Source organism: Cyprinus carpio, chromosome A19 (genome assembly GCF_018340385.1).
Source record: "Cyprinus carpio isolate SPL01 chromosome A19, ASM1834038v1, whole genome shotgun sequence".
Taxonomy (NCBI): Eukaryota; Metazoa; Chordata; class Actinopteri; order Cypriniformes; family Cyprinidae; genus Cyprinus; species Cyprinus carpio.
Window position 1 is genome coordinate 7307644 of NC_056590.1, and position 12678 is coordinate 7320321.

Here is a 12678-nt window from a genome sequence, read left to right on the forward strand (position 1 = left end):
TATATATATATATAGAGAGAGATAGATATATATAATTAAAGTATATATATACATATTAGAAAGATAGGAGAGATATGAGAATTGAGAAAAAAAATAAAATATATAACAAACAAATATATATTCTCTATATTATCAGTGCAGAAATATGTAAACAAATAAAATAATATATACAATTAAAATACATTTTACATTTTTAAATGTGATTTTCCATTGTGAGGTTAAACATCAAATGTGAGGTTATTATTTAATAAATGTTTTTTATATAAAATTCATAATATTAATACAAAAATAATAAATTTATTTAATAAATAATATGTTATTTATAACTAATATTAATAATAAATATAATGAAGTAGGACAGTAAGGGCCGTACAATTTATACCAGTTTTTTACACAATTTTTTTTGTATTCACTAAATATTTTAATATTGTTAAATATTTTTATTATTATTATTATTATTATTATATATTTTTATATTATTCATTTATAAATATTTCATCGTTAAATATTTTAAAAAACGACAGTTTTGTCTTTGTGTAGTGGGTTGAATATATCTGTGGTGTGTAGAGAAGCGCTTCTGAAGCCGTGTGTTAGCTGGTTTTGGTCTTTAACCGGATCTCACCTACTGTACGAAGCGCTGCCGAGGGAAGGAGGAGGGAAAGGAGGCCCTCTACAGGAAGAGGAAAGTACTGCACCTGGTCTCTCAGTGGAGCACGCTCTACAAGGACTTCCTGCGAGAAGAGGAGAACGTCAAGCTCTTCATGAAGGTCAGAACATTAGACAAACGCTCTGAGAACATAGCATCAGAGTGAATGGATAACCAACAGATTTCAGTGGAATCTGTCTTATTGATGTGATTTGAAAACGGTCTGCTGCTGTCTTGTTTTTAATAGTGCTCATCTGATCTGTGTTTTCAAAAGAGGATATGATGGAGAGAAACGTGTGCAATGGTTAACACATTGCTGATCATAAGCAAAGATGTGTAAGATAAACTCTTATTACAAAATATTTATTCAAAATTAAAAAATATTTTTGCATTTTCTTAATATTTAAAAAAATATATTTTTGCAAGTCTATCAGTAAAAACTATTTTTAATGTTTACATATTATTTTAATATTTTAAAATATTTTTGTTTTTAGATGATCAGTAAAATGTCTACCAATATTAAACATTTTTATTTAGAATATATATTTTTTAAATTTAGATTAAAATACTATATTAATATGTTATTTAAATATTTTAAACTTTTTTTTAAACTGTCAGTGCCAATATATATATATAAATATCATAATTTAATACACTTTTTAATATTTTAAACTAAAACTATCAAAAATATACAAAAAACTATATATATTCAAAATTTTCAAAAAATTGTTTATATTTTTAAATATTTTTATCCAAAATTATCAGTACAGTATTTACTCAAACATATTGTAGATTTATATATTATTGTTCTATATTTAGATATTTATATAATATTTTAACTATTTTTGTTCAAGACTGTCAGTAAAAAATATCTACCAAAATGTAAAAATATTTGTATATTTATATTTCTTATTATATATATATATATATACATATATATATATATATATATATATATATATATATATATATATATATATTCATCAAGCCTTATATATATACATACAGTACAGGTCAAAAGTTTGGAAACATTACTATTTTTAATGTTTTTGAAAGAAGTTTCTTCTGCTCATCAAGCCTGCATTTATTGATCAAAAATACAGAAAAAAAATGTAATATTGTGATATATTATTACAATTTAAAATAATTGTTTTTAAATTTATTATACTTTAAATTATCATTTATTTCTGTGATGCAAGATGAATTTTTCAGTTCTGCTGCTTAATATTTTTTTAGAACATTGATGAATAAAAAGTAAAAAAAAAAAAAAAAAAAAAAAAGAAGCTATGTTTTTAAAATATAAATATTTTGTAATAACAATATACACTACTGGTCAGTAATTTGGGGTCAGTTTTTTTCTTTCTTTTTTTTTTAATAAAATCAATACTTTTATTCAGCAAGGATGTGTTAAATTGATAAAAAGTGATAGTAAAGAAAATATATTATTAGAATATATATTATTAGAATTTTTTATTTTTTATTCTGAATAAATGCAGTTCTTTTTAACCTTTATTCATCAAATATATTAGACAGCAGAACTGTTTCCAACACTCATAATAAACCAGAATATTAGAATGATTTCTAAATGATCATGTGATAGACTGGATGTTACATGTGACACTGAAGGCTGGAGTAATGATGCTGAAAATTCAGCTTTGCATCACAGGAATAAATTATTTTTTTTTAAAGTATATTTTACTGTATTTTTAATCAAATAAATGCAGGCTTAGTGTGTATTTTTTTTTTTTACTGTATTTTTAATCAAATAAATGCAGGCTTAGTGTGTATGATGAGCAGAAGAGAGTGGGGAAAAAAGTATGTTTGTGTTATTTAATTGGTTCATGTACAAAACAGTTCTATGCAATTCTATCTTATTGATAATTTATAATTTTTTATGTTAAAAAACAACATTCAAGGCTCTCAGTAACAAGCAGTTCTATGCAGTTCTATAATAAGCATTATGTAGCCCACAGTGAAATCTCTTTGCTCCACAGCTGCATATTGACCTCAGATGTGTTCTGATTGGCTGTGACTGTGTAGTTAAGTGTGTGTGTGAGTGGTAGTTTTCCTCAGGGATCGTCTCAGTCTCATGTCAGGACTTGAGCTGCTTTAATGGTTCTTCTCTGGTTTTCGCTCCTCTTCTGCTCGTCGCTGAAGGCCACATGCAGAGGAAGACTATAGAAAACACTTTCAAGCGTCATTACAAGTGTGTGTTTGTGTAGTTGTGTGTAGGTTTTTATGATGTGAATATAGATGTTTTTACTCGTGTAGATGTTCAAACACACACACACACACACACACACACACACACTGTGTTTCCATGACGACTGTCGTGTCTTTGCAGTGACGAGGCTGTTTCACGGTCACTCGTATAGATCAGTACATGCGGCGTTTCCAAGGTGATGGTTGCCTGGTAACAGGCAGGATTGGGGGGGGTTTGATGGGTCGATTGTGTGTTAGCGGTTCAATTACACATGAGACACACACAAACATTCAGATTCCATCAAACACTACACAACAGTGTGTGTGTGTGTGTTTCAGTTTCTGTGTGTGTGTGTGTTATAGCATGACTGGAGATGTAGCCGCTGTTGTTTTACAGCGCTGAGACAGTAAAAGTACATTGTTCCCTTAATGCATTTGTGTACTGACATGATCCAGCGTGCATTGAGGGAATGCACACTATTATAAGGTACATCCCCAGTGCATGCTGGGTAATAAATCGCCCCCTTTACTGCCCAGTGTGCTTGCAAGGTCAAAACGCAAAGTCTCTCACAAACACACATTCAGTCGGCATCCAACCGTGTTTTCCTTCAGAAGGAAAGATGATTTTTAATAGGTTTTATTACACAGAAAAACATCGCAATTGTGTATTTTTAACTACATATGACCATACAGGGCTCCAGACTAGCGTTTGAGCGGTCTGTGTTCGCCAGAAGCAGATTTGGAAGCGATTATTGTTTTGCGTTAATAAATGCAGTTACTAATAATATTACATGTTTATTTCTTGGAAATGCACATATGACAGTAAAGAGCTTGAGTTGAGATGCATATGAAATGTACTTTTATTAACAACAGTAATGTGCAAAATCTCATTTATTTATGGAAAATTGTACTACTCTTAATTAATTGACACTATTATTCTTCTATAGTGTTACACCGAACTGACCGACAGCTTCACTGATTACAAAAGGAGCGCTCTTTACTTGCTTAAGTTAAAAAATGTATAAGGTAAAATAATTAATTAATTAGTAAATTAAATGTTAATATAAATGAAAAACCTAAATTTGAAAACTTAAAAATTTGAAATGTTGCCTTGGCGACTAACTGAAATACGTTTATTAAGCTGAAGTACTAAAATGACTAAAACTAAACTGAAGTAAAATCATAGAATTATAATCAGATCAGATCATATATTGATTCACTGAGTTCTTTTAGTGAAGAATTCATTGAAATAAAATAAAATAATAAAATTCAATTCAATTTAAAAATCTAGATACTGATTAGATGAAAAACTTAAACATAAAAACTAGAAATGTTGCCTTGGCGACTAATTGAAATAAATAAGTTTAAATTGAAATATTAAAATTACTGAAACAAAACTGAAATAAAATAAAGCTACTGTAGATATATAAATATAAAAAACACTAATAAGCATAAAACAATGAAATTACAACAGTGCACAACCAAATTGCTAAAGCTTTAACTAAAATTAACATGAAAACTGAAAATATATAAGCTAAAAATATTATAAAAGCTAAAGCTTTAGAATGATTCATTAAAAAACACTTTTAAGAGTCATTTATTCACAATTCATCAAACTGTTTGATTGTTTTTGTGTCTCTAACACAATAAAAAGACACGGTTTTATGTTTTCCATGTTTTATTACCATTATGTAGCACTTCTCAATCTTTTGTAGATTTTTCAAATGATAATTGTGGATATTTATCTAATGAAATGAAAATTTCTAGTGTGTTTTTTTAAGTGTGCAGTGTCGAAATATTCAAATCTTTAATATTAAATCTTTAAAAGTCAGTCAAGAGTTTTGTTTAAATGAGAATATGTGATAAAGTTGTAGAAAGTCTTTGCATTTTATATTATTTTATTATTTAATACAGTGCATTGCCATAGAAGGCAGTTCTGATGTCAGAGTCAGGCTTGTTGTGACACATTCATCCAAATGGGAAAAGTTATTGATTCTGATAATTACGAAATGCTAAATATCTTCTGATCGATGAAGCACTGATGTAAATATATCTTCTTCTTGTGCAGACGCTGTATCGATACGTGCTGGAAGACGTGTATGAGTTCCCCACGCTGGAGAAAGACCTGAAGGAGTTTCAGAAACTGCTGCGACGGAGACAGTGAGTCTCACACACACACACACACACACACACACACACACACACACACACACACACACACACACACACACACACACACACACACTTTTGCACTTTTAATTTTAAATAGACACTGTTTGAGCCACCCAAACTTCATAAAAACTCACAAACTTCATCACAAGAAAAGCTTTTTGTTCAGCAGCTTTTCTGAATCTTTTCTCATCAAGTTATTTTTAATGTATTTAATATCTCATTGGTTTCTTCTGGTCTGGAGCGAGATTGAACTCAGACTTGTGCGTTCAAAAGAGATCTCAGTAATGTCTCAAACTCTGCTCAGATGTCAGCGATCTCACTTTGAACTCAGGCATTTCTAAACAGGTTCATTTGAATGTATTTAATATCTCAATTGTTTCTCATAGACAGCAATGATTTAAAACTGAGACTTGTGCGTCTGACTTTCTTTGCTCTAGCATTTATTTCATATGAGATCTCAATAATGTATCAAACTGTGCTCAGATCTCAATATGAACTCATTTCTCATCAGGAATAGTCTGGATATCACTGAGATTAAACTGGGACTTATGCTTGAGTCTGTTTGTTTCTGAGTTTCATAAGAGATCTCAATATTGTCTCAAACTGTGCTCAGATCTCAATATGAACTCATTTCTCATCAGGAATAGTCTGGATATCACTGAGATTAAACTGGGACTTATGCTTGAGTCTGTTTGTTTCTGAGTTTCATAAGAGATCTCAATATTGTCTCAAACTGTGCTCAGATCTCAATATGAACTCAAACATTTCTCTTCGAGTTGATTTGAATTAATTTAATATCTCATTAGTTTCTCCTGGACAGCAATGAGATTAAATGGAGTGCATATGGAGACTTTTGCTGGACTTTCATGCTTTTTACCTGAGAAAAAGACCTCAGTAATCTCACGTGTCTTCTCTTAAGTTTCAGAAAAGATCTCATTAATGTCTCAAACTGTGCTCAAATTTGCCAATAAAAGTCAGAGATCTCAGTATGAGCTCAGACATGTCTTGTCAAGTTAATTTGAATGTGTTTAATGTCTCAATGGTTTGTCCTGGACAGGAATGAGATTAAATGGAGTGCAAATTGAGACTTTTGCTTGAGCCTCCTGCTTTTCACCCGAGAAAAAGGTGAAATCTCACGTGTCTCATTTAGTTAACAAAAAATCTCCACGTTTCAATCCGTTCTTAGAAAAAAAGCTAGAGATCTCAGTATGAACTCAAACACTTCTCATCAAGTTCATTTAAATTTATTTAATGTCTCAATTGTTTCTCATGGACAGAAATGAGACGAAATGGAGTGCAGATGGAGAGTTTTGTTTAAGTCTTCTGCTTTTTTCTGTGAAAAATACCTCTTTAATCTCATGCGTCTTCTCTGAAGTTTCAGTAGAGATCTCAAAGATGTCTCAAAGTGAGCTCAGATTTGCCACAATACCAAAATCTGCAATCAAAAGTCACAGATCTCAATATGAATATCAGTCAATTCTCATTCAATTCTCCTAAAACCAACCTTAGCTGTCGTATAAATGAATTATATAGAGATAGCTCTCACTGTATGACAACAACTGTCTGTTTTTATTTCTTCTAATTAACTTTTGGAAGAAACGTTTGAAACGAACATTTTAAAAAAAATGATAGCTGAGTCTCTTAATCTCAAGATTTAGCATTTGTCATGGCTTTAAAAAAGAAAGCAAGCATTTTATTCTCCGTGGAAAGGGTTTGTGTTAAAATGAGATGTGATTAAGACTGTCACTTATCCTGCTGTTTCTCCGCTAAAGCAAACTTCTCAGTCTGACAGAAACACAATCATGCGTCTATCACTTCCTGTTAGAGGTAGTTCAGTGACGGAGACTAATCGAGAGCGAGACGGGAGTCTCACAGGAGACTGACAGAAGTGTTAAACAGTGTCAGACTCACATCGTGAACATTTCTGCAGCCGTCTCTAAGCTGCTTTCTCTCTCTTTCTTCCCTCAGTACGGTGGACGACTATTCTCCACACCAAAAGGTGAGAGAGATTGTGAAAAGGAAGAAGAATTTACCCAAAAATGAACATTTCGTAAACTAAAAAAATGGCTAAACAACTAAATATTCTCACTGAAATGTATTAAAAATAAAAAAATATATATATTTGTTATTTTTAGATGATTTTAGAAAGGGAATCATCTCAAGCTAATGCTAACTAATATGTTCTTATAATATCTGTGGTTCCAGAATAAAGCGCTGTTCCAGCAGCTGAGTCTGAAGGAGAACTGCGTCTCTCTCCGAGGATCTCCAGTCGAGAGTAAAGACGGTAATACTTCAGTCTTCTCATGTTTGGGCCATTTATTTTCAGACAGTGATCCGATGAAATATATACATATATAGACTCATTAGAAATCAAAGCTGAACTTTCAATAAGTGACAAATTAAATAAAGTTTGAAAATATATATTGTATTTAAATTATATATTTGAATATATAAACCCAAATTTTGGGGGGTTAATGTCATGAGGAATTCTTCATAAATATATTATATTATATTATATTATATTATATTATATTATATATTATATTATATTATATTATACATTGATATATATTATACAAATTCCTATTTTAATATTTTTATAATATTATTTTTTCATTACATTGATGAGAATTGGTGGGAAAACGTGCTTATTGTTTATTATGTATAGATTATGTAAAATTATGCAAAAAATAATAATAGAGATTTTTCTTAATGTATATATATATATATATATATATAATACAAAATGTTAAAATGTAAATGTAAATAAAATATAATAATAGAAAAAAATAAAAATATAAGAAGAAGAATTTTCTTTTGGCAAATATAAATTTATTAAATAAACTTTTTGTTTTTGATATAATAAAAAATGAAATTTACTTTATGCCAATATCAATTTTAATACATAAATGTAAATAGAATTTAATAATCGAAAAATGAACAAATTTAAGAAGCACAAAATGTTCTTTTTGTAAATATACATTTTCAAATCTTTTTTTATTTAATAAAATATGCACATAAAACAAACAAATAAAATATGAATCAAATATAATAATTGAAGAAATAATAAAGCATAATAGTACAAAACTTTCTTTATGATAATATACATTTAAATAAATAATAAATGTAATTTTTTTCTAAATAATAATATATAGATGCAAATAAAATGTAAATTAATCTCTCTTTAAAATATGATGTATTTTTTCTCTCTCTGATTTTGGGATTAATCATGAATCCAGACTAGGGTCGCAAAAAGGTGGAAAATTGTTGAAAGTTCCCGGGATTTTTTTGGGAAACAAATATTTTGGGAATTGTGAGGAAATTTTGTACCCCTGATCCAGACCAAATTTTGCAACTTTCTCTGTGTGTGTGTGTTGCTTGTGTGTCAGTGATGTGCCGTGTGTACGTGAGCTGTGATTCGTATCTGAGCGTTCGGGTGAAGCCTGCGATCGTGGCTCAGGAGCTGCTGCACATCGTCTCTCAGCGCATGGAGCGATCCGAGGACGACATGATGCTGGTGGCACAGACGTACAGCGGAGGTTCATATACGCACACACACACACACACACACACACACACACACTGCTGCAGACAAACACACTGACCCTGTCCTCCGTCTCACAGAGAAGCGTGTCCTTCAGCCGCATGACAGTATTTACTCCGAGTCTCTGGAGGCTCCTGGCAGACTGATCGCCTGTCGAAGAGACCTCAGCGAGATCCTGGTGCGACAAACTAGCTTAACATGTTCATTTGTGTGGTTAAAGCCATTAAAACGAGTCCTAATGCTGTTGAGGGTGTGTGTGTGTGTCTCAGCCGCCGCTGACGGAGTGTCCAGAGCTGGGACAGAAGCCCGTCAGACTGCTGGGCATCAACACGTGGGACGTGTCTGTGGCTCTGACAAACTTCGACTGGAATCTCTTTAACTCCATTCATGAGGTGAAGCTTCTCAGATACTGCTGTCATCATCAAACATGAGCAGAAATATCACAGATAACATATTTACATGCTGAAATACAGCCCTGCTAGCATGATTGCTTTTGTTTTGACGTCAGACAGCAGATGAAACAATTACATTTATATTTTTATATTTATATTCTATTTACATTTATGTAATTATATTTAAAAAAAAAGATAAAAATCTGTCTTTTTATATTATTTTAATGTGTTTGCATAAAGAAAGTTTTTTTTGTTCTATTTTATTCACATTTATATTTCATTATATTAAAAATATTAAAATGTATATGATATTTGCATAAAGAAAAAGTAGTTATATATATTTTTTATTTATTTCTATTATTATAATATATTTAGATTTCATTATATGAAAATTATTAAAATGTGCAAATATAAATGTATTTAAGCTAAAAAATTGTTTTTAATTTCCTTTAAAAATTGACAAATGTCTTTGACTAATATTAATTATATCATTAGTATTTATTAAAAATTATGTTGTTGTTAGAAGCAGCGTCCAACATTGTTTGAACATCTTTTAAACATATCATCAACAGCTTTAAACCTTCAGACTGATTTTAATAAGTTCCACAATTATTGTTCCAAAAAAATTCACATAACCAAAATGCAACATTTATAAATTGTTTTTAGAAATATACACTTCTGATTTTTTTATTTATTTTATTTATTTAATAGAAGTCTCTTGTGTTCACCAAGGCTGCAATTATTTGAACAAAATACAGTAAAAACATTAAAATTGTGAAATATTAATACAATTTAAAATAACTGTTTTCTATGTAAATATCTGTTAAACTGTAATTTATTTCTGTTATGCACAGTTGAATTTTCAGCATCATTACTCCAGTCTTCAGTGTCACATGATCTTTAGAAATCATTCTAATATGCAGATTTTTGAACATTTCTAGTTATTATCAATGTTGAAAACAGTTGTGCTGCTTCATGTTTTTGTGGAAACCGTGATGCATTTTATTTTTCAGGATTCACAGATGAATAGAAAGTTCAAAAGAGCGGCATTTATTTGAAACAGAAATCTTTTGTAACATTATAAATGTCCTTACTGTCACTTTAAATAAATTTAATGCATCCTCAATGAATGAAACTATTAAAAATAAATCTTACAGACCCCGAACTCTTTGTGAGCTAGATTATGTTGTATTCATACTCTCTCTCTCTCCTGATGTTCTGGCAGCAAGAGCTGATCTTCTACACGTTCAGTCGTCAGGCGAGCAGTGGCCACACGGTGGCGCTAGAGCTGCTGCTGCAGCGCTGTAACGAGGTTCAGCAGTGGGTGATGTCTGAGGTGCTGCTCTGTCCATCGCTCAGCAAACGAGTGCAGCTCCTCAAGAAGTTCATCAAGATCGCCGCGCAGTGAGTCTCCGCCGCTGAAACCGTGTTTACACTCAGGACTCATCTGAGACATAAATCTCAGTATTCAGTCCTGCTTTGACCGGCCAATACTGATTTATTATTCTTATGTTAAAAAAGTAACATTAATATATTAGAATTTTCATTTAGATTTTATTATTCAATTATATTAGTACATTTTATGACACACACTGATTGTTTTGTTTAATAAAATAATTGTTATATATTAAAAATATTAGTGTAGTTTATTCAAATATAATAATAATACACACTGATTATTTATATATGTAGAATATTGATAAATTAAATAATAATATAAAATATTTTATTTTTTGTTTGTGTTTTATTTTTATTTTTTTAATTTTAATACATTTTATGACATTCTGATTGTCTTTGTTAATTAAATAACTGATATATTACAAATATTAAATATTTTATTATTTTAATTTATAGTTTATTATTAAGACAGAATAATACTGCTTTCTATAACAGATACTGATTATCCATATGTTTAATAAAAAGTTTGATATATTAAAAATATAAAATATTTTATTATTTTAATTTATATTTTATTGTTAAAATATAATAATGTGCTTTTTGTGACAGATATAGGTTATTCTTGTGTTTAATAAAATAAAGTATTAAATACAGACTCTGATATAAAACAGAAAAAAAGCTAGAATATTTTATGACAGATACTGATTGTTTTGTTTAATAAAATAATTGTTATATATTAAAAATATTAGTATAGTTTATTAAAATATAATAAGAATACACACTGATTATTTATATATGTACAATATTGATCAATTAAAAATATTACATTTTATTTTTGTTTGTATTTTTTTTATTCTAATACATTTTATGACATCCTGATCGTCTTTGTTAATAAAATAATAGTGATATATTGTAAATATGTTATTATTTTAATTTATAGTTTATTATTAAGAATAAAATAATACTGCTTTCTATGACAGATACTGATTATTCATGTTTAATAAAAAGTTTGATATATTAAAAATATAAAATATTTTATTTTTTTAATTTATATATTATTGTTAAAATATAATAATGTGCTTTTTATGACAGATATAGGTGATTCTTATGTTTAATAAAATAAAGTATTATTTTTTAGTAAATTATTTTTTAAATTAAGTATTTTAGTTTAGATTTTATTATTACATTTTAATGATGTATTTTATGATACACTGATTGTTTTTGTTCATCAATTGATATATTAAAAACATTAAATATTTTATCATTTTAATTTATTATTAAAACTTAATACTGCATTTTATGACAGATACTGATTATTCATATATGATGTTTAATAAAACAATATTGCAATATTAAAAATACAAAATATTTTACTTGGACATTTTAGTTCATATTTTGTTATTAAAATATAACAAAACTGCTTTTGTGATAGATATTGATTATTTATGTTTAATACAATATAAATAATATTTAATATATAAATAATATTTGTCATTATTTATTATTATTATTTATTGTTGTTATTTTTGTGAAGTTGTTTAGCGATCTGAATGTTCATGAATTACTCTTTAAGTTCATGTCTAATTGTTTCTCACTGGAGAATGAATGACTGATGTTTAAACACTTGAGTAATTATCCAAACATACTCTTTAGAGAGCCACTGAATGAGTCAAAAACTATATTTTGCACAGATGTAACTCCATAGATGTCCAGATGTCCAATATCAGTCAGAGCAGCTCGGCTAGCGATGTTTTCCTCTGCTGATTCGTGTGTGTGTGTGTGTGTGTGTTTCAGCTGTAAAGCGCAGAGGAACCTCAACTCCTCGTTTGCCATCATCATGGGCTTAAACACGGCCGCCGTCAGCCGGCTCAACCAGACCTGGGAGGTAAAAGCGCTCTTGACTCTAGTCTACACATGATAGTTTATATTCTGAGACTCAGCTTCTGTCTCTCGTTCCTGCAGAAAGTTCCTGGAAAGTTCAAGAAGCTTTTCTCTGAGCTGGAGCTGTTGACTGTGAGTCATTCATATACAAATGGTGTTGATTTTGAGTTCAGGCTGATTTTATTAAATGCACATCAGTCAGAAACATAAAGAGGTTTATGATTGTCTTCCTCAGGATCCATCCATGAATCACAAAGCCTACAGAGACGCTTTCAAGAAGACCAAGCCGCCCAAAATCCCCTTCATGCCTCTGCTGCTCAAAGGTGACGGCAAATACAGGAACATTGTGTTGTTTTGTTATTAAAATATAATAAATGCTGATTATTCTGCTGTTTATTACATTAAAATTGATATATCTATTTTTATTATTTTAGTTTATATTT

The 12678-nt window shown here is 29.5% G+C and overlaps 2 protein-coding genes across 5 annotated transcripts in view; both read left to right on the top strand.

The window, feature by feature from the left end:
• The window catches only part of LOC109065314 (translocase of outer mitochondrial membrane 7 homolog (yeast)), a 188802-nt gene that overhangs the window by 114755 nt on the left and 61369 nt on the right, over window positions 1–12678 (top strand). The window lies entirely within an intron of this gene.
• LOC109107415 (rap guanine nucleotide exchange factor 5-like) overlaps window positions 1–12678 on the top strand; it is a 39655-nt gene that overhangs the window by 22021 nt on the left and 4956 nt on the right. For both annotated transcript variants that reach the window (XM_042776194.1, XM_042776193.1), the window contains 11 exons: window positions 623–767; window positions 4917–5008; window positions 6989–7019; window positions 7226–7304; window positions 8410–8559; window positions 8645–8742; window positions 8834–8956; window positions 10182–10360; window positions 12149–12239; window positions 12317–12367; window positions 12471–12558. In XM_042776194.1, the coding sequence (XP_042632128.1) occupies window positions 623–767; window positions 4917–5008; window positions 6989–7019; window positions 7226–7304; window positions 8410–8559; window positions 8645–8742; window positions 8834–8956; window positions 10182–10360; window positions 12149–12239; window positions 12317–12367; window positions 12471–12558 (1127 nt within the window). The remainder of the gene's footprint in view (window positions 1–622; window positions 768–4916; window positions 5009–6988; window positions 7020–7225; window positions 7305–8409; window positions 8560–8644; window positions 8743–8833; window positions 8957–10181; window positions 10361–12148; window positions 12240–12316; window positions 12368–12470; window positions 12559–12678) is intronic.